Source organism: Seriola aureovittata, chromosome 9 (assembly GCF_021018895.1).
Source record: "Seriola aureovittata isolate HTS-2021-v1 ecotype China chromosome 9, ASM2101889v1, whole genome shotgun sequence".
In the NCBI taxonomy this organism is placed as follows: Eukaryota; Metazoa; Chordata; class Actinopteri; order Carangiformes; family Carangidae; genus Seriola; species Seriola aureovittata.
In genome coordinates this window covers 16,159,026-16,185,882 of record NC_079372.1, presented here as the reverse complement: position 1 = coordinate 16,185,882, position 26,857 = coordinate 16,159,026, and the positions used below count along the sequence as shown (strand labels likewise).

At 40.4% G+C, this 26,857-nt stretch overlaps 2 protein-coding genes across 2 annotated transcripts; both read left to right on the top strand.

Annotated features, from left to right (window-relative positions):
• Window positions 1-1,362: 1,362 nt before the first annotated feature.
• On the top strand, window positions 1,363-8,901 carry fkbp1ab (FKBP prolyl isomerase 1Ab). Its single transcript, XM_056385766.1, has 5 exons — window positions 1,363-1,513; window positions 1,667-1,714; window positions 4,997-5,109; window positions 5,725-5,883; window positions 7,423-8,901. The coding sequence occupies exons 1-4, from the start codon at window positions 1,477-1,479 to the stop codon at window positions 5,851-5,853; spliced, it is 327 nt and encodes a 108-aa protein (XP_056241741.1). The 5' UTR covers window positions 1,363-1,476; the 3' UTR covers window positions 5,854-5,883; window positions 7,423-8,901.
• A 1,947-nt stretch (window positions 8,902-10,848) lies between these two features.
• On the top strand, window positions 10,849-26,754 carry sdcbp2 (syndecan binding protein (syntenin) 2). Its single transcript, XM_056386133.1, has 9 exons — window positions 10,849-11,005; window positions 15,706-15,757; window positions 16,467-16,563; window positions 20,196-20,296; window positions 20,957-21,121; window positions 21,986-22,161; window positions 22,791-22,962; window positions 24,254-24,345; window positions 24,848-26,754. The coding sequence occupies exons 2-9, from the start codon at window positions 15,707-15,709 to the stop codon at window positions 24,900-24,902; spliced, it is 909 nt and encodes a 302-aa protein (XP_056242108.1). The 5' UTR covers window positions 10,849-11,005; window position 15,706; the 3' UTR covers window positions 24,903-26,754.
• The last annotated feature ends 103 nt before the right edge of the window (window positions 26,755-26,857 follow it).

The window sequence follows — 26,857 nt, the reverse complement described above, 5'->3', positions numbered from 1 at the left end:
TTAAGCCCTGAACTGTTTTAGTTTATATTGTGGTCATGTGTTGGTACTTTCACTTAAATAAATTATCTGAATACTTATTCCAAAATAGGTCTTTTACCCAGAAGACATTTTGGCATGTCACATTAGAAAGGTACAGATTCCATTCAGCTGCTTCAATTTCAATGTCCTGCTATTGTTCACACTGGTTCACTGTCTTGCTCGGACATTTGAATAGAACACAGCCATCATTAATGTTCAGATTAGTTTATTACATTTCTTTTTTTTTACCAGGGACCATGTACAAAAACATATGCAAAGAAGAGGAGACCCATTGTACCAGATTAAGCTAACAGTTATATCAAAAAATAATTTTCATTTGCAGACCTTCGACAGGTAGGTCATATTATATTATAATTTATTATTATATTATATGAACTCATACATGGTATATGCTATAATTATGATTCACAACTTCCAAAACAGAAATCTGGCCAGATCCCAGTCAGTGTCACAGCAGGTGTTCTGAGTCAGCGGTTAAACACCTGCAGTGATGTTACTGATGGGCGTGTGCCTTGCAGTACAGCATGTTTCATGGTAACTGGCATGAAAGGCGTTTCTGAGATGTTTGATGACAGTGATTATCTCTTAACTGATTCAAATGCACAAACAAGCATTTGAGAGAAGAACTTCAGCATCACAATTGAAATCTCCCCTAATCCCCTACCTACCAACTGGGATTATTACTTTCTTAATGTCTATGATACACTGTAATCTAGTCCTGAGCCAGAATCAGTTCTCCAATTGTTTTGACTGTGCTTCCTTGTTCTGTACAGATATAGAGACATTTATTTTCAATAACACTGCGTTCTCTGTTACAGTTGTGGTGAAAGATAATCTAACTAAACCTTAAAGTAACCCTAACTCGTGTGTTTTTGTTAAGTCTCATAATCGTTATGTACAGTAAATTTTTACCAATCCTTACAGTATATAAAACTCTTTTTGATAGACTCCTGACGGCAGACCATAATAAGTGTGTTATGGGTTGTTCTTGTAAGCCCCCTGAACAGTTGTAACATATATTTATTTTCCTTTAACTTATTGTTTATTTGATTAATATTGTACTATTATTTCTAAATATTATCCCACTTTATTTATAGAATCTTGTTTATATTTATATTTATATAATTTTGGAAATAATTATTGTTATCTCTATGGCCGCCAGGGGGGGCATGTACTTCTGGCTGAAATCCCTCTGTGTGGCTTTTACTCTGGAAGTGGTGGGCGGAAGTGTTGTTGTGTAACATGAGAAATTGATGCTGGTGTCCCTGCAGGGAGTGAGCGAGAGAGAGAGAGAGAGAGAGAGAGAGCGAGCGGGAGAGGGAGAGGGAGAGAGAGAGAGAGAGAGAGAGATAGAATATCCGCTGGAGGAGCAGACACACAGACTGCGGGAGGAGTGTTGCCGGGTGCGGGGAGAGCTCCAGAACACGCCACTTAAAAATGGGAGTCGAGATCGAGACTATAACCCCGGGCGACGGTAAAGCGACTGCACAAAAGGGAAACGTGTTTGTGTTAATTTCTAGGTGCATGTTTGCACTTCTCTGTTTGCATGTGTCTTATACAGCCGCAGAAAACACCGCCTTAATTGCATACGCCCGTTATATTAAGCGCCTCTTTGGTTTCCCCACAGGAAGGACTTTCCCCAAAAAAGGACAGACGTGCGTGGTGCATTATGTTGGTGAGTTTTAAATAAGAAACTTGTTCTTCTGCATGCATGGACACATCCTGCACATTTCGCTACTCCAGTTGGGCATTTCTACTAATGAAGGCCGTGCAAGTGGAGTGACGGCTGTGGGCAACTGTCTCCTACACCCGTATGATAAACATCTAGACATGGTAATCCTGTAAGTGTCACAGCAAAAACTGTAAATCCTCACAGGAACATTAGGTTATGGTGATACTACAGTACACATCTAAACGCTGTGCAGTGCGTTAACCTCTGCCAGCAGACATGTTCCAGCCTCAAACCTTCCAGGCAGTGATTTCTCAGTAGGGCAAAGAGGCAGAGGCTGTCAGTCACCGACTGGGCTGCATGAGGATTTAACCCCTTCACCACATTTTCTCTCCCTGGAAGCACATTTGTCTTCAAGATATTCGGAGGTGATTATGATCCTGTAGCAGCAGCAGCAGCAGTGGTGTAGGTGAAGGTGGTGGTGGTGGTGGTGGTGGTGTGTCCCGGGGACAGCGCTCCGGATTCATCACTGCGTAAAATAATGCGCGCTCCAGTTTGGGCCAAGCGCTCCATTACAGTCTCATCAAGATCAGTGGATAATGTGGTCATTTGTCTTGTCTGGAGAGAATTAGGGGGGAATAAAGGAGACGCAGACGGATTCTGCCGCGGGGTTCACTCAGAGGCCCAGACAGACAGACAGACAGACAGACAGACAGACAGACAAACAGACAGACAGACAGACAGACAGAGACAGATCAGACAGCGGGGTTTTAAATCCCGTCTGATTTCCTGCGCTTCTCTGTCTTTGTTGGAGTTTCTGGGGGGGTTGGTGGCGTTTGGCTGAGCGGATTATGATCGTCTGGGCAACAGAAATAATGGCAGACTCACTGTATTAAACATGTAATATTTTCTCCACAGGCATACAATATTCTAATGGCACTAAATATTTCAGGTATTCCCATTAAACCTCCTGTAAAACATCTCACTAAATTATTCCTGTAGAGACTCATAATATCAGTTGTAGCTTTAGATTCTTAATACCTCCTTTGTGTCATCATGATACACTTAAAAGGGCCAATAACACAGGATTATATCTGGGGTGGGATCTAATGATTATTTTTGTTATTGATTAATGTAAGGATCATCTTAATTAATCAGTTCATTATTTGGTTAGTTTAGTTAGTTGGTTAGTTAGTTACTTATTTGGTTAATAGTGTGTCAACAAATAAAGGAAAAGCCCATTACAATGCTGCAGAGCCTCTGCAAAAATGTATTGTTTTGTCTGATTAACAGACAATAACCATAGACCTTCTACAAACACAAAGATAAAAGAGTAGAAAACCAGAAAATATTCATGTTTCAAAAAATGGAATCTGATTTTTTTCTATTTTTTTGCTTAAAAATTATTAGAATGATCATACTTTGATGATTGATTAATCAATCATCAAAGTAGTTGCTGACTAGTTGCTTTGACTAATCGATTAACCAACTAATCGTTTCAGCTCTAATTATTTCCTAACAGGACCAAGTGTCTGCAGCTAAGCTAGCTGGATCTAAATGCTAATGTTTGCATGCTCTGCATGCTCATAATGATAACATGTTAGCGTTCAGCAGGTATGATGTTTAGCACACTCACTTTCATAGTTTTGTGTGTTATCATACTAACATTTGCTAATTGTCAATTGCTAATTGCTGATGGGAATGCAATTAGTTTTGCAGGTATTTAGTCATAAACCAAAGTACTGAACAAACAAAATTTGAAAATGATTATGGCGTTAGTGGAAAAGTCAGAGGAGCAAGGGAAGTTATCACAATTCAACCTGAGCTGGACGTGAATTTCATGGCAATCCATCCAATAGTCACTGAGACATTTGACTCAGAATCACAAATGTCAAGCTGTTCATGGTGCTAGTGGTCAAGAGATAGCTAAAGTCATTAGCATTCATCCTTTGGTGACCATCAATCAATATGTCATGCCAACCAATCCAATAGTTATTGTGACATTTCTGTGTGGACCGACTGTCAGACAGACATTGCTGTTTATAGAGCCAGGCCGCTAGCATTAAATGTATTAAAAGTATTACAGTGTAAATACAGTACTAACAGTAACACATGTAGCATCAGCAGCAAATTGGGATTTCAGATGGCTTTTGCTTCCCAGCGTGCTTAACTGTATATTTGTCTGCACCTGTTCTTGGTTTGGCAAAGCTGGTCTCAGCCTTCTTGCCTGGTAAGACAGACATATCTATCTCTGTAATACAAGCCTCTTTGCTTCAATATAAACTTGAAGTGAGACCTGATTCAGGCTTTGCACAGTGAAATGTTTTTTTTTTTTATTTGGTTTTAGGCATGAGCCTGCATTGTTTTGTCTTTTTTGTTTTTTTATATCACACAAACTACAGGATTTCCTCTCTGGGCGGCCTCCCTTCCTGTCTGCCTACAAAGCAGCCTTTAAATGAGACATGAAACAGGATAGTCTGTTACACAAGCCTTTTTAAATGTAGACGTACAAGGGAAGATCAAAACCTGGATTTGCTGGATTTTTTGGAAAAGGCTCTGCCTGCAGGAAATGGTTGATGTGAGAAAATGTCAGCACTGTGTTGTTCGGTGGTGAGATGGGAAAAGCAACGTATTGATGCTCATTGCCTTTGATACTTGGACAGTACCTTTCAGCTCTTACAGATAATTCCATTAGGCTGCTATCTAGATGTCCAGAAGAGGACAGGACACCCACTCCACTGCTTGGATTAAAGGCTGTATCTTGCCAGACGCCCCCCTGATGTGCATAACGACATGCCCAATGTTGCACCTTCTCCCACACACACACACACACACACACCACACCAAACCATCACACACACATGCTGCCTTGCTGGTGCTAATAACAGTAATAGCGGCGGCGTAAATAGTCTTGGAGGGGTGCTATTCTGCGGACTGATGGTTGCGTTTTCCTGACTGTCACACTGAAACCCACCCGCAGACAGCTGCAGCAGCTATTTCTGAGATCCTTGGAATCCCTTCATTTGCGCTCTCAATATACACACAGCAGGGAAGATGGATGTCAGACAAGCTGGGAAGATCTATTTGTTTCCAGTGTTATTATATTTAGGTTTTATCTGCACAGAAAACAAGTATTTTCCCCATCATTTTAAACAATTTTTGCAGCAGGAATTCCTCTTAGTGCTGACTCCCGTAATGTTGTGCACGTTTAGAGGTAAGAGTTTGGGTTTTTCATCCACAGAAAAAAGACTCTGACTCTTTCCTCTCTATTCATCTCCTTGTTCGCAGGCTCCCTGACAGATGGACGCAAGTTTGACTCATCCCGTGACAGGGACAAACCTTTCAGGTTCAAGATCGGCAAGCAGGAAGTCATCCGAGGCTGGGAAGAGGGGGTAGTGCAGGTAGGCTGGAGAACTAGAGGCATACTGTGCAAATGAAATGCACACTTCTTTTGATGAATATAATCGTTACAAATAGATTGAAGGAAAAAGTCATGCCACTAGGGAGCTTCACCAGTCATGATTCGGAGGCAGAAATAATGCAGATTGCAAGAAAGAAAATGTGTTTTGCTGCTGTTATTGTTATTATTTTATCTGCTGAAATACGTTAATTTATTGACATGGTACCATTATCGAGTTTTCACTCACTGAGGTTTCCATTAACTCTGCAAACATTGGGCCTATACAGCATGGACGCAGCTCTGTGTCTCACACACGCAGCATGTAGATGAGGTGGCTGGTGAACGGTGCTGCCTGTCTGAAGGTCCTGTAGCTTCAAGATGGTGTAACTTCATGAACATCACTCTTCAATATCTGAGCAAGGCTGTTTAAAAAGCTGTTGATGACAGGATTAGATTAGAACTAATGAACTAATGAAGCACCATTAGTAAGTGAGATGTTTTCACCCATTACTTTCAGAGTGTGTATGAACCAACTAACTGTATTTTGTTGGCCAGACTATCTGTTCCATGACGCCTGTTGTCTCTGTTTGTATCGTCCGCCTCCTCCTTCCTCCAGATGAGTGTTGGTCAAAGGGCCAAGCTGACCTGCTCGCCTGATTACGCTTATGGAAACAAAGGTCACCCGGGCATCATCCCTCCCAACGCCACACTTATCTTTGACGTTGAGCTGCTCGGTTTGGAATGAAACAAATCTACATCCTATTTTTTGTGTTGTGTAAGTAATCTCTTGGTTTCTTCTCAAGGGCCCAGTTACACCAGAAATGCGTCAAACAGGTGGTGACAGAGGCTCAGTGACATAAGGGGCTATCTGGTGAACTACTGTACTGTAGTGTAGCCATTTCTGATGAGCTAACAGCTAACACACTAGCAAGTTGGGAGCAGGCTAGAGATTGTCAGTCCCAGTAGCTGTCTGAGTATTTTTCTGTTTTCTGTGCTGCTTACTCCTTCTCGTTGTAATTAGATGTAAATGACACAGATAAAACTGGCTATTTAAAGGAGCCTCTTGACTCTGAGTTGTTGTGTTGCTTGGAGGAGTGATGGACGGAGGGCGTGCTTGTAGCTTCTATTTCTGAGCTGTCATTCATTGTTTGGATAGAAACAGAATATATGTACTGGTCTGTCATACAATTATTTTGTACAATGGCTAAATAGCTTGTTTACCCAGTGCATTGTTTCCCATTATATATATATATATATATATATATATATATATAATATATATATATATAAAGTTACACAGCTAGCAGCAGCATTTATCTACTGACAGAGGGAACCATTACACTTGCACTCAAAAAAAGGGAAGATGCTCTCCAAGCTAGCAAGTCTGCAAGCTAGCTAGCTCGGTTTACTAATGGGACAGTAAGCTATTTATTCAAGAGAGGAAGAACCATTGTCCTGTTCCACAACCCAAGCTAAGCTAACTACCTTTTCTCCATTTTTGACTCTCTATTCCCAAAAAAGTCAGCACTGTCAAGACACTTTGCTTTTGGCAAGTTTGCAGTAAATATGCATTTCGAATCTAAATGGATTTTCTTATTTCCAAAGCCTATAATAGTTGTTGAATTATACATTTCCTACCTTTCAGGCAGTCAGTGGTGTCCCTTAATTTCACTACAAAAAGAAAATCAACTTGGAGAGACTTGTTTATATTGATAATCTATCACAGTGACTGTTTAATTTCCCGTTTTTCCAGCATTTTGAAAAAAGTTCCTAAAATGTCATAATGCAGCACTTTGACGTTCAAAGTCAAACATGTTCTTTAGGCAAAATGTTTTTGTTGAACAAAGACCTCAAAGATTTGAAATGGAAATTTTTAGAGCTTATAATATTCATATGCAGACTAACTTTTCATCACCAAAATCATGTCTGTGTGGTGCAAGTTAAGACTATTAAGACCTCATCGTCACTATTCAGACTTCACTCATCAGGAGCATAGCCTGCTATCTAGCTAAATCTCATCAGCATCTGCATTTAATCTGTGTTGCCTGTTTGTTAAACAAACCTTGGAAGTTTTTTGTTCTGCCTTTTAGCTGCTACACATCCATTGAATTTTTACTTTTAGCGAAAACACCTAAAACAAATTACCTGCATACTAATACATTATTGGCAAAAGACGATGTTTTTGGTCTTGAGTAAAGTCAACATTGGACCAAACTCTCAGAGAGTCAGATTAAGTAGAGATTTAGTATCTGTGTGATTTAACTTACTTTACTTGTGCTTCATCCCTGAATTCTCCCTCTTGCTGTCTTCACAGGTGACTTCCTACCTGGGTGACCTGGAGAGAGAAACTAGGAGAGTCTGCACTTGATTCTATAAGAGGCTTGAGTCTATAGTTCCACTACTTCTTTCATCAAACTATGACAGTTTGTGTTCTTTTGTCTCTGTGACTGAGTTAATTATATTTTTTCCATCATATTCTTCCTCCTAAAAACTATGGGCCATAACCTTACAAACCTCCATGTTCTTAATCTTGAATTCTTTTGAACTTGTGCTTTACTTTCTTCTTTGTTTTCTTTGAAGTGCTGGTTGTGCTTGGTTATGCCGAGAAGTACAGAATACCAATGAACCACAAACAGCGACATTTATCCATAATGAGTCAACGTATAATATTTAAGAGCTGGTGCTTGTTATATTACAGAAACAAAAAAATAGTGTATAAAAGAAAATGAAAAGCACACATTTGTATCCCTTAAAACCAGAACAAACGAAATGAGGTTCTGTTAGAGAAAAGGCTTAGGGCTGAATTTAGTGGAGGCGTTAATGGTGCAACACAGGAACTGAGTTTACTACATAAAATGCCTGTTTCTATATAGTGCCACTGTGTTTTCTTTTTCATTTAAATCATTAACCGAAGTTTGAGCTCCAGAGAGGTAATTGGCGCAAAGGAGAACCAATCACAGTTGTAGGTAGTTCTAATGTGTGCCTCAATATTCTCACCAGACACATGGTTACTACTTTGCCCTGTCTGCATGTTCTAGGCCCGATTGGAAATCTAAGTATGTAGATGTTGAGCGCTTTGCATCTGATTTGCATTATTATTGTTATTATTATTATTATTATTATTATTATTATTATTTTTATTATTATTAATAATATTATCGCCTTCTCATCTCACCAAGTCTTTAAACCCCATTTAAAGCCATACACAGGTCGAACAGTGCAAAGATAGGATTTGTGGTGATGCACATCAATTGGAGTTTATAATTTTTTTGTCTTAGAAAGAAAAGGGAAATGCTTGAAATTTACAAGAGGGGGTTGAGGAATCAATCAAATTGTGACCTCCCCCAACCTTATTTTGTGTAACAACTTCAATCGTGTATTTTTCAGATGCCAACTTTCTATCTCTGAGAATCAACAAAGCTAATGTATAACCTATGATGATAGATAATGTGCTTCTTTTTTTGTAGTTTTCTTTTCTTTTTTTTTTGCCGGTGTCAGTAAAGTGCCACGCTGCCTAACTGAAGTCTGTGTGGTTGTAGAAAAAAAAATGCTGACACACAGGCATCCAAGTGGTTTTGTATCTCAAATAAATAGTTTTAAATGGAGTTTAAATGAAGGAATATGCTGGCCTGGCTGTCAGATAATTGACTGTGGCTGTCGATGTTACATATTGGCCAAGCTGCAACTGGTGTGGCAGCAGTCCACCTCTGTACTGTGTAGTTATGTGCTGATACGTTACTGTATGCAGGCTAAACCAATGATGACATATTTAAAATAAAAGAAGTGCTCTCCACCTGCCTATGAAAGTTTTTTTTTCCCTATTTTCTCACTACTGAACTACATATTTGAGTTATTAAAATGTATATTTCCCCTGTCAAAGTTTTGCATGAATGAAAAGCTGGTGGTGTGGTTCTGACACTATTCGTGTTAAAACAAATAATTACAAAAATAATATGCATGTGGATTGGGAGATATTACATTTAGTCAGATCCGAAAACCAGGGACGTTGCAGTACGCACCTTGAACATTCGGCTATCAGGATGTCCCTGAGATAAAGATTTTCCATGAAAAAGCGTTATCATCAAAGAAAAAGAGATTAAAAAATCCAATGGGACCAGGGCAAATGCCCCTATTCCTCTCCCTCTTCATTGTGCCATATGCCTGAGCCCAGAGAGACTGACTACTACTCCTCTGCTGGGACACCAACTGGCCTCAGGTTTTCTGTCTGCCAAATAGTTTTAAAGTCACTTTGATCAACAATAACTTTATGTAGGGGAATGCACCATGTGAGCAGAATAAACACCAAATGAAGTTTAGATTTTGACAGGATAGGGCAACAAAGATTAGATAATGACCCAGGCCTCACCTTGGCTGATTGTTCAATACAAATATGCAGATAAGCAAATTACATATAACCAGCGGGCTTTTGGGCTTTTGGTGTGAGGTAACAGGGAAGTTGTCCACTTAACCCAATAGATGCACAGTATCACTCAGTGGTGAAGTCCATTTACCCCAGTATGCAGGATTTGCAGCCGTACTCCTTTCTGTGCATTACAACTGTATGTCCTTGGCAATTACTCTGTTCTGAGTCAAATATAAAGCACTGGCTGATTAACAACAAATTACTTTTAACATACATTGGATTCTATTGCTTAAAAATAAAACTTAACCTCTATATGAGTTTAATAAGTAACTCTATGCCACTAAATTTCAGTCATCATTTTAGGGATAATTAGTTCAAAGGGGTACATTTACATGAGCCACACTAGAAGGTTACCTCTGTACATGATTTACATAATGGAAAAGTTGGACTTGAAATTTGCATTCTGTACTGCATAGATCTGGTGTTATCAGTTATAAACTTTGTAGTTTTAAATCAGTATCCTTCTAGGAATGGGACTTTATGATTCTTAGATATCTGGAATAAACCAAGGCCTAGAAAGTACACTAAAAATAAACAGTACTACACAGTGCCCAATATTAAATGTAATAGAGAAATCAGAGGTTCTCAGGAGCTCAGTTAAGAACCGATACCTATGGATATGAGGTAGACAAACATGGAGGCATTTCAGTAGAACAGGCTTTATGTGATCTTGAGGGATGAATGCAATTTCGTGTATCATCATCTTATGTACAGTGACCTCGGCTGACCAGCTGATTGTTTGGAAAAAAAAATCCTGATTTATTTTGATGGCTTTTTAATGAGGGGATTTTTCTGTAAATTACAGCTTGGAATGTGATGATCAAGGTTGCTGATGCTGTCATGTGTCTTGTAAGGCCATGGTGCAGGAAACTTCAGTCAGTTATGAAAAAATAACCATAGGAATAGTTGAAAGCCATAAATCTAATGAAAACAGTCCAGTGTTTGCTAGGCAGTGACTATAAATAACTGTTCCCCACGTTTACAGTTATATCTTTAGGGCATTGTAAATATTTTTGGTATTATTTACAGTCCTTTTAATATAGCAAAGGCTGAGCAGAAGACAGTCTTACCACATACATTTGGCCTGGTCCCTTACCTGAAAGGACCCTTACCTGACCCCTGACAGAGACCAACAACACAAAACAGGGGGAACCAAAACAAAAGATCAGTCTTGCTGAGACAAAAAATGGCCACTAGATTATGCGGGGCCATGATGGTTAATCATAAGTTCAGTTTCTTCGGTGTAAAATGGTCCCAATGAATCACATCTCATGTGACCGATACGAGGCGTGACTTACAGCGTCAACATTGATTGACGTGGTTACCATGACCAGGAAGCCAGAAGTGACATCACTTTCCAGAATTCCCCTTCAGTACCGTCTCAACGACGAAGAAGAGCAAGAGCGACGCTGAAAACAAGGAGTGAGAAACTGTCTGTGATTCCCAAGCTAATCTAACAACCAAGACATTAAAGGTAAGAGTGTCTATACCAAAACCCTTGTATCAAATCCTTGCTAGCAGTCGCTAACTGTTACATCCAGGTTTCGTTTACCTAACAAGCTAACGTAACGGCTAAGGTTAGCTCTTTGCTTCCCTGCTGTTTGTGTCGGAACAAAGACGCTCTGCTTAGCGACTCAGCTAGTTTTGTCTTTATTCATATACTTTACACTGTGTTGTAATTTCACCTAACTGTTAACTAGCGTGTGACTATGGTGTTTATCTGTCTTCCTGAAGCAGCTAACAGCAGTTGGTTATTTTTTTTAATGACAGTGAAGTGAGGCACCGTAACGTTAGCTAACGGTGATTTGCAACGTTTAATGTCGTAACTTCAATCATTTAGAAAACATGATGGAGGCACAGCTGTAAAACGACCTTAAAATTATGCACAGACTTTTCCCTCATTAGATGATTCAGGAAATGCCTCATCTATTATAATTAAGCTAAGGTCTATTAAGCCGTACGTATTATGTCTCAGCCATATGCAGTTGCTGTGTTATTATAGCGTTAACACCGTATTGAGTCTTTTTATAAAACATAACGGCATGTTAGCTGTCTGTAACATCTGAACCCATGCTACATAATGTGTCCCATTCCATATGTACAGTAGAAAGGGAAGGGTGTGGGTCAGTTTTTTTCCTATTACCGTTGTCAGTCCTCCTCCCTCCCTCACCCCGTCTCTTTCCCAGCCATGTCAATAGACCGGAATAAGCTGCCAAGAAGACCTCATTCTTGTATCTAACCAATTCGTTCAGCCTTACTGAAGTTAGCCCTCTTTTTCCTATCCAGTTTCCACCAAAGCTTTTGGTTTGCTAGCTACATACTTTGAGGCTGAGTAGCAATGAACACAACAGTTGAACTGCTCTTAAGTAGGGGAATGCATTTGTGGGATACTTGCCAAACCTTTAATCACCATTTATATTACTGGGTATATGCAAGTGTTGGAAATTTCCCTTTACATGTCAAATAATCTCACTTGTCCCCTTCATCTGAGCTGCAGTTGCAGAGGTGACTCAAGGATTAGGTTATGTCATTGCTAGAGCTGCCTAAACACAAATTTTTTCCAGGCTTATTCATTTATAACTCCAGCCTGCACGTCCAAACGAGGGGTGGTATAAAGGGAGCAAACAAAACACAGCTGAAAAGTAAACACTAGAAGGTATTAAAATGCCTCTTTGTGTCCACTAACACAATGATGCACTTGTCTGCAAGGACTAAGAATATCAGAATAGAGTAGTGGCTGGAGTAGCTGGGAGAGTGAGATGTGGCAGTAATGTGATTGTGGTCAGAATAATTTGGTTACTTTAGGGAAACATTGCATTTTTCACTTACTGGTGTCAAAATTAATGTTTGACCACATATCCTACCATTATGTGTGTGACATATCAGTGTAAAATCATATTTGTGATGTTTTACACGCTTTAAAGGAGCTATATGTAAGTTTTTGCTATTGCTGCATAGCCAACGTTAGAATTTACAGCTGTTTACTTACCAGTCTAGGAGAAACTTTGTGAGTTCAGCATCAAATTTCATTCCTTTACTCACCAAGAGCTGTCAAGAGCAACACCAATGTTAACTCTTGTTTTGCTTCTGTCTATCACTTCTTTTCCTCTACTGAAGTTAGCATGCTAACCAGCTAGCTCTGGCCCATCTGGCCTGTCTCTTCACGTAGCGAGTCACTGTGATGTCTTACCTTGACAAAGTAGTGCTGCATATTATAACCTTTTGTTTTGTAAACACAATGGTGGCTGGAGCTCTTGGCAAACAAGCATCACCATCACCCGCAAGAAACCGCATTTGGTGACAGAGGAAACTCAAATATAGCCCCTGTTCATGTAACCAACATCGTAGATTACTACAACAGTGTGACGCAAAGGTGGAAGTACACCACATGGGCAGTGCAGCACCTGGATAATTAGCAGTGCACATATGCCAGGATTTTATTGTTCTATTATTAAAGCTAGACAGGCCTGTAGAATTGATTGGCCTTGGTGGAGGTATGCGCTCTGTTGAGTGCCATTCTGTTTTTTTTATATTACTGACTCCTCACTTTGTCTGTTCCTTATTGAGTAAGAGATGTGTTCGCATGTCTTGTGATGGTGACACAGTTGTCACAGTGTGGTGAAGAAAATGGGTGAGAAATCAGTGATGCTTCTGTCATTAAAAACATTTTATCATATAAAAGTAGAAGGACTGGAAAAACTAAAGTGCAATCAGTTTGTGTTGTAAGATTTTCTTTTTGGCAGTTTTGTCTTTATCTTAGAGACTCATCAGTCAAAAACGCTGGATTGGTGTCTTTGCCAATAATGACTTTCTCAAGTGGATTGTGTGTTGGCCATGATGTGACCAATCTACATTAAATACAGTTTGTTTGTCACTGTCATGATTAAATTCAGATTCAGCCATTCATTCATGATGGGTTGGTGTTGATGTCCCTTGATGGGACCAGCTCTGTTTGGCCTCGTATTACCGTATATCAAAATGACTTCCATGCAGTGAGATATACAAATTTTAAATTCAAATTCAGTTATAAGATATGACCAACATGGAGAGGGTTGAAATAGAAACATGAATATTTTTGTCTCTGGTATTGGATTGGTAGTAAGTATTAGAACATTGGTACTGGAATCTGTGTCAGGAGTAGAACTGAAATGGTTAACAGGGAGTTGACATGCAGCAAAGGTCTCCAGCTTGAATCAAACATGGTTATTTACATTGTATGTGCCTTAGGATTTTAAATGTCAACACCAGATGTAATAAGTGTGCTTGGAAAGCAGCCAGTACCTTCTTTCACTACCTTCTTTTTTGTTTGAAATCACTGCAGACAACAGGACACAGAGACAAATATGAGCATTACTGCATATCAAACACTGCCTTGCTGCATGTCTTGGCTTGTGTTTTTTGTACTGTGGGCATAATGTCAGTCAGCTGACTGACTGTTATCTTTCATTTCCTCTTCCCTCTTCAGGCTGCTGTTTTGTTTACATGACATGGTAATGAGTTTTTTGGAGTCTAGGTTTGGTTAGAGCTTAATCATAACTGGGTTACAACATGGTGGGATTCTGAGAGCCATTAACTATTGCATGTGCTGTATTGTTTTTCGCTCCGCCCGTGTTTACTTATGCATTGTGTTTCTACAGCTTGCACAGGTATGTACAGGTCCAGGTGTTTGTCAGTGTAATGTCATTATTTGAACTTCAACCGAAATCTTTGTCATGAAAACAGTGCGGAAGTACAATTACATAATGTAGTTGAGCTAATTCTGCCTCTGTTCACTTCTCAGCTGGGACTTTGGTCCACATGTTCGTCATTCACAGCAATAAGTCAATATCAAAGTCATCTCACACATACACACCTTAAGTCCACCCAGTATGAGAACAAGATTAGATAAGATGAGGTGCTTGGATCAAATGATGTATTGTGAAGTCACAGAGTGATGACACATTTCAGAATAAGTGCCCCTATTATTTTCATTGTGCTTTTACACACACTGACAGTGTCTATGCACACACCCGTCCATTAGCTGATGTGTCGTGGCACTTTGTGCTCTTGTTTTATCTCTGGATATTTGCTGCCAATGCTAAACTGGGTTGTTTATGAACAAGTGTACTGCATACTTAGATTACCTGGACATTGGATAGCCTCATCTTAAATATATTAACCCTAACCCTCTTTTATTTACAAATGTAACTGTTCCTAGGGTTGGCAATTATGCTGGTGTATGTTGTGAGAAATCTGTCCACAGCTTCCAGAGGTTTAAGAAAATTAATTCTGTCACGATATGCCAATAGTTTACATATCTTTCCCACTCATTGTTATACCATAATTATTATGGTAACATTTGTTAGTAAATTCAACTAAGGCTAACAAATATTTTCATTATTGATTAATCTGCAGATTATTTTCTCCGTCACTCGATTTGTCTATAAAACGTCCCTTTTTTTTTGTTCATCCAACAGTCTGAATCTTAAACATATTTCATTTAATATCACATAAGATAAAGAAAAGCAGTAATTGTCGCTTCGAAGAAGCTACCAGAGAATCTTAGATGAAATGATTGATCAGTTATCAGAATAGTTGCTGATTAATTTTGTGTCACTTGACCAATCCCTTCAGCTCTAAAATCAACAGTTCCCAAGAGCATAGTGTTCTACCTGTTCTTTTACCACTTATTGACATTTCAGTCTTCTTACATGGTATGTATTTACTTGCTTGAAAAATCGCTATCTGGCAAATGTATATCAAGCATTCTGTGTTGTTGTAGCTGTGCTGCCAGCCCTTGAGCAGGATGTGTGGCTCTCTTTGGCTGACAGTTTGATTTTCTTCATCAGTTACTCATTTATTTCATCTCTGTGCCATTCAATGTTGTTTTGGGTGAACAGCATTTCTTTTGGTTTTGGTCTAGAAAACCACAACAATGAACTGCATATGGCTGAAAGCTGCACACAGCTACAGCGTTGGTTTTAATGATCAGTGGAGAGTCCAAGTGGAGATTCAATGTTAATATAAAATGTAGCTTAATGGAGTTTAATGGGAATAGATTACATTAAGGTAAAATGAAGATATCCAGGTCAGCAGTCTGGGGAGGCATACCAGCTGGGTTGTTATCTTATACAACCACGCTGTCCTCCTTTTCCCAAGGTCCTCCACTCACTGCTGTTTCTGTTTTCTCTTTAGGATGTCTCTGTATCCATCTCTCGAAGACCTGAAGGTCGACAAGGTCATCAAGGTGAGTGTGTTGCGGTGAAATGTCTTTAGACAAAGGCGTCTACCTGAAGATGATGAATTCTGTTGTCCATTGTATTCTATGCTATTTTTTGCCATTACTAATACTTGAACGAACGGGGCATTTTACACATGATGTTCAGTATAATCATTACGAGGAGTCCTACACAGCCTCTTAAAACAGCTGTAAAATCTCTTCTGTGGCTCTGGATTTTTCAGAAGTTTGAGCAAAAAAAGTAACAAAAATGTAATAAAAAGTGCTATGTAGTAGCTTTAATGGAACTGAAGCATTTTTTGGAAGTGGCGCTTGAGTCAGAGTATCCTGGCCTCAGGCTGCTTTGATTTTGGCCATTGTTTGTTTAATCTGTCCTTTGTGAGCCCCCCCAACTTACTGGAAGTCAACATAAGTCCCTGAATCTTATATCATAGAGTATCCTTTTAACTTTGTCATTTCAGTGTCCATTGGCATGTCATTGTCTTTTGTATTGCTTAGGCCCACAGTACACTGTTTAATTTTGAAGTGCATGGAGGTACTCTGATAAAAAGATTTTGAGGCTTAAAAGATTTAAAAAAAAAAAATAAATAAAAAAAAAGATATGTATTTCTAATGAAGATTCATGTTTCCTTAACAACCCTGCTGCAATTACTGCTCTTTTGTATTATACTGATGACAACTGCCTGCCGTTTGACTGTTGAATGTAATTACTTTCTAGGCCCAGGCCCAGTTTGCCCAGACTACCACCCCCATGCCTGCCATCACTGAGGGAACCTATCAGCTTCAGCCTGCTACTGCTGGGATGCCAGGATCAAGTGAGTCTCATATATATGTTTGAGTATTTTATCCTTCTATTGTGATACAAACTTGTTTATACTTATACTTATAAAGTTAACAAAACTCGTAGCAGAAACCCCTTAACCTGTGCTTGCTGTCCTTTTTTTCAATATCACTTTGTGTCTTTCCACTTGTTTCTTATCTGCGTCACTGTGTGGGGGGTCTGTGATTATTCTTGGGGGCAGATAAAGACGTGTGGAGTGAGAAGACTGGGTTGGGAGGGAGACTTATGGGGTCTTTGCACAATAATGGGAGTAAATGGGCCCCCCACACTGACTGTGATTTCTCTCTATATCCCTCTGTGTCTGTGACTCTCTGTTTCTGTCTCATATTGTATTTTGGAGCAGGTTTTTTTGAGTTTGTTAGTTTGTGTGAAAATACGCCTGAACTTTACAGTGAGTGATATTCAGATGTAAGAAAAGAGAAAGAATTCAAGATTAAAAGTGGGTAAAAGATGGAAGAGAGGACCCCTGAGAGATGAGAGAACTTGTCCCCCTTTTGCCATTCTCCCGCTCATTCGGCTTCTCTTTTCTCTGTTTGGATTGGAGTCCTGTGGGCTTTTTGGTCTTTTGTTTTTACCTCAGCAGTGCTAACCATGAGTCACCATGGAGACTGGCTCTGGTAGTTGCGCTGGGACAGGGAATGATGGGAGAAAGAGAGAGGAGGAGGAGGAGTTGATTTGAAAAGGAGGGAGGGTGGGTGGAGAGACCCAGGAGTGAGCTCGAGGGGTACAAGGAGGAGTTTGTTCTCCTGGTGGCGAGGAGAGACAGAAATTGGGAGGTAAGAGGGGAACGGCCTGATTGACATCAGCACTGGATCACAGCTTCGCGAGATACACTAATGCTGTGGTCACTGTGTTAAATAACAACATGACCTTCCTTCTTCCTGTCATTGTTATTGGAAAAACACAATTCATACATACTGTATCATGGATCTGCATCAGTAAGACACTTGGCTGGTAAAGGAATATTGATTATCAGCCACTGGAATCTCCCAGAATTCTCAGTCCTCATTTACTGACTAATTTAGAAGTATGGTTGAGTTCAAAGGCCGTTTCCCACAAACTTCAGCTATGGATAGACTTCTGAAGAGAAAGAGGTCGGGCAAATGATAAACTGCAAGAACAGTGAAATTGTGTTGAATTGAATAAAAGAGCAGAGTTGATTGTTCTTTTGACTTGCCTATGTGGGCGGATGTGGAGCAGGCATGTGTGGGAGAGGTGAATGAAAGAGAAGGTGATAAAACAGGAGAGCACAGAAATCTAAATGAGGAAAAGGAGAGAGCAGGCCAGCTTATGTGACTAGGCCTTTTCAGTTTTCTGATATAATGAAACGCATTCAGTTTTTTTATTAGGGTCTAGTGTAGGAGGAGTACCAGATGAATCACAATCTCCATTTTTCTATCATTTGTACTTTTTCTGTTTGCCCAGCACATGGGTGTTTCTGTCTCTTCCCTTTTTCCACCATGACCAGAGCTGTCAACTGTAACTGTACAGTGAGTGACCTCTGATCACTTGCTATATGTGTGGTTGAAGTGAATGACTCGAACCATGCTGACTTTAGACTTGACTTACCTTGTAAAATTGAGAAACAAGATGTTGAAACAAGGAAAATCCCTGAAGTGTACATTGATCAAAATAATCAAAACTGGCTGTTTACAAGACATACAGTTATATAGTTATACTTATTTATTCATATCTATACTAAAACTAAAAATTAGTCAGCTCTACATGCAGTCAGGTAATTGTTGATTCACCCAGCTAATTTCTCATAACGTCCCCACAATCACTGAACTAGGCGAATTTAGCTTTGTTGATCTGGAATCTGATTTATAAATAAAATTTCTCTCTATATATACAGTAGCATATTTCCATCTAATCTAGTTTGTATCTGATTTATTGAAGAGCATACAGATATCTGATGACATGTAAATGAGTTTTCCCTCAATTGCGGAAGAGGTTTGGTTGGATCGTAAAAACCAGACGGGCTGGTTTGAATATTTTTGAAACTGCTGATCTCGTGGGATTTTCACACACAAGAAGTCTCCAGAGTTTTTACTCAGAATGGAGCCAAAAACAAAAAGTGAGCCACAGTTCTTGCTTCACCTTCCTTGTGTCGACAGTCCAGGCTGGTGATGGTGGTGTAATGGTGTGGGGAATGTTTTCTTGTCACACTTTGGACCCTTAATATCAATTAATCATAGTTTGAATGCCACAGCCTGTCTGAGTATTACTGCTCAGCCACAGCTGTCTTCGAATGGCTACTTCCAGTAGGATAATGCTCCATGTCACAAAGCAAAAGTCGGCTCAAACTGGTTTCATGAACATGACAATAAGTTCAGTGTCCTTCAGTGGCCTCCCCAGTCACCAGATCTCAATCCTGAGTTGTCATCATGCTCCACCGTGGCATAGCTAATTTCAGAGATGAGACCAGTGATGTAACTGGCTCAGACTGTATTTAATAATCACCACACCGTCTGATCTATATTCCACCTCAGTCAACCCGTCTTTGTCCTGCTGCACATACATGAACCAAAATAGCAAGGTGCGCTTTGCTACACCCACAGTAAATTCGAAATGACTGGCTAGCATGCATATTCATGTATGCCACCATATAGTCTGATTTAGCTGGTGCTTATTTTCCTACCTCTGACTACCTTCCTCTCGTGTCCTTTCTGTTATACCTTTGCAGTAATTATTGCTCTGCTGCAAGGGCAGTGACAGGCTCTTGTTGCTAGGAAAGAGATGCAGGCAAGCAAGAATAGGGACAGACAGGTACACACTGTCCAAACAGAAAGGTAGACGGGACAGTAAACAGGGAGCTTAATCCTAACCCTATGTAACACTTGTAGTGGTGTGTTAGAATTCAAAGGAGATGCTTAACATCCTGGGGACTCAAGTCTTACCTCCCTAGGTTTTGAGTAACCTGATAGCTGATGGCCTCCTGACTCATAACCTACAAGGCATCACCAGTTGGTAAAAAACTGTATGTGTGTACATGTATGTGTGTACATGTCTTTGTAATATTTAAACAGACAGAACAGGAAAACACAGGGGAGGAATGGACACATGCACACCAAAGCTAACACTTCAGAGCAAGTGACCATCAGAGCAAGGACCTAAATACTGATGCCAGGAAAGTTTTACTGCACTGCAGCACAGGGCGGTTATTAACAGTAGATTTCCAATAGAGGTCTCAGTGTCGCTCAAACTTGACCCCGCTGTGATCGACAGCATGAATAAAACAACGTGTAGGAAAGAATGAGATCAGATTAAAAAAACCTACTGAGTTGTAGCTAATATAACAGAGTTTGTAGACCTGTTGTGGACCTGTTCAGGGAGGGGTTTCAGAAAGACATACCTGTGTGTTATCATATACACTAATGCATTTATATATTCATTTGTTCATTACAGAATGTAACCTTAAGGTAAACTTGTTTTCTCTTCTCCTCCACATTCTCGCTCTCTCTCTCTTCTACCAACCACATGTCTCTCACTCTCCCTCTCTCCCACCTGTTTGTCCTCCCTCCATCTGCTCCCTTTACCTCAATTCTTTCTTTGGCTCCCTTTTCCCACCCACCCTCCTCTTCCTCCATCCACTTGTACCTCCAGCCTTGTACCCTAACCTGGAGGAGCTGGGAGACTACATGGGACTGGCTCTCAACAGTGATGAAGTCCAGAGGAACTTGGCCTTGTTGCCTGTGGCTGATAATGTAAGTGACATGACAAGTGGGACTCCACATACATATGTATAATCATGTTGTTCTGTAAGCAACTGTTCCCGCTGCCCCCAAGTGGCCAGAAAAAATGTGTTTTTAGTAGATGGAAACCATGAGCTGAACATGTATCGAAAGCACAACAGTGCTGGGTTTCTGGAGATCCACATCACTGAATGACTCACCACAGGCCTGGAGCAGTGTGTGGGCGGGTGTGAGCTCTTCACTCCCCTCCAATTGCGTGTGTGTATGTGTGGATCCTGCAACATGTCAAAGCTCTTGCAGCACCCAAGCTTGTCAGCTGGCATTTAACCATCTGTGCTCTCTGCCATTTGTTGATATCTTTACCTCTACCATTATTTATTTATATTTTTTGTGCATTTCTTTTATTGTTAGTGCAAAGCATATTAATAATGAAGTTTTCAAAAGCAGCACCTCAGTCACTGGTGGAGGAGGAGATGAAATTGAATCCTCCCACATATCTCTATTTTATGCAGTATTCTTTTTCATCTGCAGCTGAATTTTAATGTTTCTCTTTAATCCTTTCTTCCTCTCACCCCCCCACCCCCTCACCCCCTCCCCAACTTGTTCTTTCTCAACCCACCTCTTCATACGTTTTCACCTTCCTGCTGTCTGGCTTCCTTCCCCACTCCTCAGCAAGTGGCAGTGCCCTCCAGCTCAGGTGTCGGGGGCATGGTTCGGCCCGTCACAGGGGCAGACGTCGGCATCAGGCGGGCAGAGATCCGCCCAGGACTGCGGGAGATTATACTTTGTAAGGACCAGGACAGGAAGGTGGGACTCCGGCTCAGGGCCATCGACAACGTGAGTCAGCATCACAAGCTCTTTGACAGACACCTGCGTTAATTATTCAGCACTGACTGACAGACTGTAAACACGCATTTTAGTGTAACATTTCCCCGATCCACAATTTGTTTTTTTTGTTTTGTTGTGTTTCTTTGGCTTGAATGTGCCAGCTGAAACAGTGACTGGCTGGTGTTCATTAACAGTCTCTCTCTTTTGATACTTGGCCAGCTTGAAAGTGGTAATATGCATCCAAACGTAGTTAATAATTCAGTTTGTAGAATTGCACTAACACAGAGCGCAGGGCTGAAATGACTGGAATGAGTTGGCAAACACAGAAGATTCGGAGTATTGGTAATCGATGTCCTGCTGAGATGAACCAGACACAGCACACTCGTGATTTGTACATCCTGCAGTAAAGCCTGCAGTAAACTGGGGGCTTACATAGCATCCAAACAAGAGACAACATGCACTGTTTTTACTTTTACAACATTACAAGCTGAATTCTCAGAATAGGCAATAAAAATTGAAATGTATGTCACCCCAGTCCAAAGTGCTAGTTATATTGCATGGACATCAAGTAAAAGAGTGGAACCAATTTTTTAAAATGAACTGTTCATACATGAGCCTTCTGCTGATCCTGTTTTACGTCATTCCTTCTACTGTTTCATTTTTTTTTTAAAAATAATCTATCAATGGCTTTTCTCTCGACATTATGAACATTTAATCTCTTCTTTCCTGTCTGTGTCCTTGCCTCCCTCTTCTTGAGTCACTCCTTTGTTTTCTCACCATTATCAGTGTCTGTTTTCTGTCTCTCCCCTCTCTCTCCCTCGACTGCCTTGACTAATTTTGAATGTTTTATCTGTTTCCTCTTTCCTTTCACAGGGAGTGTTTGTCCAGCTGGTACAGGCCAACTCCCCTGCGGCTCTGGCCGGGCTTCGTTTTGGAGACCAGGTCCTGCAGATCAATGGACAGAACTGTGCCGGCTGGAGCGTAGACAAGGCCCACAAGGCCTTGAAGGCTGCGGCCGAGACCCGCATTGAGCTTGTGGTCAGGGACAGGTGAGCAGCATTTGATAAACTGAGGACAGAAGATTATAACAGTGTGTCCTACATTTTTTATCTAGACATGTTTTCTTTTGGTACCAGTTTGACCGTTGCACCAGTGCTAAGTTTAGCGCCTGAATTTTTACTCACGTTAGAGTTCAAATTTTCAAGGTTTGTTAATTGTCTTCGACTCAGCTTCCCCAGCTTTTGAGTTTATTTGAGGAAAAGATAAGAGGCTGCTGCCTGATGAGCTTAGGGCCTTGTGACAGATTCCAGATATAAACATGGCCATCACATTTGCAAACCTTTGAGTGTAAATTAGTGTATCTTTACATATCCTTCGGTTATTTAAACTGGTGAGATTTTCCTTGTCATCTGATTTCTGTAGTAGCTGCAATGTTTGGCTCCCTCTGCTGGCTCCTCCATCATTTGCACTTTGCTGCTCAGCTCATCTTTTAGCCTTACTTTTGTAAACATTATCAAATAGTCTCTTGTTATCTTGTATTTTCCCATCTATTTCTGAGTTTTCTGTTTTCATGTTCATAATTATAAATTGACAGACATTCTGGTTCATTGTAATTTTAAATGAAAGAGCCTCAGCATCAGGTTCTGTGTATCAAAGCTTTACACCTGTGTGTCTGCAGGCCATTTCAGCGCACCGTCACCATGCACAAAGACAGCTCAGGCCACGTGGGCTTCATCTACAAGTCTGGAAAAATCACCTCACTGGTCAAGGATGGCTCTGCTGCCCGCAACGGTCTGCTGACTGAGCATTACATCTGTGAAATCAATGGACAAAACATTATTGGACTCAAGGTCAGACACTTATTTCTACACACACGAAATAGTTTGCAGAATATAAACTGTGTGGAAGTATTGAGAAGAAGTGAACAGTGTCATTTGATTAACTTTATTGATCTTGAACTGTGTCAGAGCAGAGAAAAATACGGGCTAAAAATGATCCATTAGAACAGATCCAGTACATTTGTGATTCTCATGAGATGTTTGGTGGCTGATTGTAAATTGCACCTGGATGGCTGTTCCCACAATAGCAGAATGTAACAAAACGTGGGACATGCAGTGATTTAAAGCAAGTGCAGCACTCACCAACGCCAAGTCTGTACAAATGTGAAGTGTTTAGTACGTATCAGCATTGATCCATCAGTAGTTTGCTTTTTGTCAAGTATTTGCCCCAGCAGACACGTGACATGTCTTTGTCTGCCCTGTGATGAGGGTTTTCAATGTGTTTTTAGTCTGAACTTTACATTTTGTTTTGCTGGCTCCTTCAGTTCTCTCCTTTGGTTTGATGTACTTTTGTAAACTGCTCTAAATACAATGATAACTTCCCACAGTTCTCTTTACTCTTCATACTCAGAAAACATGGTTTGCAAAACAATTGGCACAAGCGCTCAGATATCTCCTGGTAATTTTCTGTCTACAATACTCTGAATCTACCAATGAATGTACCAAACCCTTGACTGTATAAAGGGCATGAAGTCATAAGGAAAGAGACACAACAGATTAATCAGTGTCACGTTGGACAATTTGAGGTTCTGTGCAGCATTTCAGAAGAGACTGTGGTTTATTATTATAGACAATACAGGAATCTCATATCAGGTCACACACACATACATTGTGAAGACATCCGAGTCTGGATTTGTCACTCAGATCTTTTACGTCTGAGCGGCAGGGAAATTGTCATAGTAGATGCGACGTGGGTGACTTGATGTGAATGACAGCAGCTGGAGCAGTGAACAGACTGTCTACAATATTTATTTTATTTTCTGGTTTTGAATTTGTGATTCAGTGCACTACTGCTGAAAAAGATGGTTGCTTTTCTTTTTGTTCTCATGAGGAGTTTTTTGTTTCTGTGTTTTCTGTGTGATTTAGTTGTTAGTTTTGTGAAGACACCTTTTTGAAGCGAGCAAAGTACAGCTGTGGTGTTTATCTCATCCATTGTCAATACTGGGCTTCTTTTTTTATAACTCTATCAAAACAAGGGAGAAAAACTGTAATATGAATGTGTTTCACAACACCTTGAATATAAAGGTAATTCACTGATTACATGCCATACTGATGTGTCACTGCTCCTGTGTGTAAACTCCAGGATTCTCAGATCAAGGATATTTTGACCACCTCTCCGACCGCCATGACCATCACCATCATGCCCAAGTTCATCTATGAGCACATGATTAAGAGGTGAGACTTCAACATTTTTCCTGGTCTAGTGCCAATCACCTTATCATTAACTTTGTCCATTCCCATAAGTGAGTAAGGCCCTGTTCAGACCTCTTCAGTGATCCGATCACAAGTGGTCAGTTCACAGCTGCCTTTAAAATGTGTCTCCACATGCGTCGTGAGTCACCACTCATGATCAGATCTCCCTTCCCCGCTTTATATGCAAATAAACATGTATGCGTTTGTTATAGCCAATCGACAGACCAGTCCATTGTCAATGTGCTTGTGTGTGAGAGGGCGAGAGAGAGCTGAGTGAATAACTTCGCTACACACAGCTCTACAATTATCTAAGGTTTTATCCATTCGAAATAGTAAAATATTTTCAGTTCGTTGTCAGATTGACTAATTAGTCTGGCAGGGGACATCAGTTGAGTAGGAGGTCTGTGACGTCACAGAGGCTACGTCCATGACCGCGTGAAGCATCCTAGATTAATTAGCTGATTGGTGTGATTTTGTTCTCCAGGATGTCGACCGGCCTCCTGCGGTCAGCCATGGATCACTCTGTCCCAGAGGTGTGAAGACCATGAGGAGGACTGTACAACTGTCTGGATGTCTACAACACAGAGATCTCTCTCTCTCTCTCGTTCTCTCTTTCCTTACTCATATCTTTATCTCTCTCTGTCTCTCTCGCTCTCTCTCTCTCTCTCTCTCTCTCTCTCTTTCTCTCGCTCTCGCTCGCTCTCTCTCTCTCTCTCTCTTTCTGTCTTCATACCAAATCACCTCCTGCATCGCAATCATCATCGCCGTTTCTCATCCTTAACATAATCTTAAGATGCCTTTTTTTCTATTCTTCAGTTCAGAATATTCTTCACCTTTTCTACATTTTCCTCATCTCTGTTGACATTTGTACTTTTTATATGTTAACCTTGTAGTCTGAGTATTACATGTTTTTTTTTCTTGTTTTGTATTTGAGATCACGGGCAGTACAAAATGTTTTTTAAGCCATGCACACTATCATGAGTCCAGAGCTTCCTCCTCAGTGTGGAGATGAATCATTGGCACAACGTTTCACCTTGTTAAAAATGCTGTAACAGCCAATGGTCAGTCATCAGAGCCCTACAGTACCATGTAGATTACGGCTGTGCTCTCAGTCCCTGCACTTGGCCTCGTAATGTGTGTACATACATAATCTGAGCTGAACTAACACCCGGTGGGGGGCCTTGTGAAAAAGTTTGCTGACTTTGTTCTAGATTCCAGTGTACAGTTATTTTTACTAGGCCAGTAAAAATAATAGGTTTTAGCAAAGGGTTGTTTTTAGTTTTCACCATATACTGGTGAATATTAGTGTTGATTTTGGCATCAAGATTATGATCTTATTTTAGAGACCCTAGATTCCAACACGCAAGTGAGAGAGGCAACATCGCAGTTTCCACCTTCTCCAAGAGATGACGATGTGTCATCGCAGTCATAGATAAATAATCATCATGTTTATTATAAACAAGAGGATTATTTATGAGTGTCTCTGTTTCGCTTTGTCCGTTTACATCGCTACGACCGATACATTGTTCAGGATGTGGAGCTGTGCACGCTGCTACTCTCTACTATAGCTTGATGTATCATTGCATCTCATTTCCTGTCTCTGAGCAAATTTCACGATGAGATGCTGACGTGTTCAAACTGTTGGTACTGGGAACACTGTGTGCGCATTCCAGGGGAAAGTGTAGGGAAAAGGCACAGCAGGAGACGTTTGTCGCCCTATGCAGCTGGAACTTGGCCCTGTCCACAAACATGATGACAACGAGATGGTCAACGGCACAGATGAGCAGGATCCCAGCACAGCATGTGGGTGTTTGACTGATTTAAGCGCTTCAAACTGTAACTTTTGAGGGCCTTGTTGTTATTTGTTTGGGCAGGGTCTGTGATGGGCAGACCCACTAAGTGCACTTTTCCACTACCTTTTAAAAGGTTGACTTTCCTGTATCCATTTCAACAGTCAAGTCCGATAGTTGTGTTCGTGGCGCCTCATGTTAATGTATGTTAACTATAGGGAACTGCTCAAATTTGATGCTGAAAATCATCTGCTCAGATTAAAGGCATTTAAATTCCACATCCTGTGTTTAGCTAGTGAACCTGCTCTCTTCTGCTCGGAGCTGTTAGTGGACTTCCCCCTGTAATATTCCTTCCTTGACTGATGAGCACAGTGAGACTGAGCAGCGCTCACAGTTGTGAATTTCTACTTGTTATATAAAGTTGCTCCTTTTAATGCTGTTCATGTTTGGATGCATGTATTCCTTTAATTTTCTAGGTATGCAATCTGATAAACATCCATGTCATTCTGTAAAAAAAAAATTAGAAAAATCTAAAAGTTTATATACGAATGTAACCAAGATAATATTGTAAAACAAATAAACAATCTTTCTGTTCACGTTAGCTTGATGGTGTTCATGGGCGTTCACCCCTTCAACATGACATTAATCCCCAACAAGTAATTTCACAACACTGTCACAATATCAACATCCAGAGACAAACACAC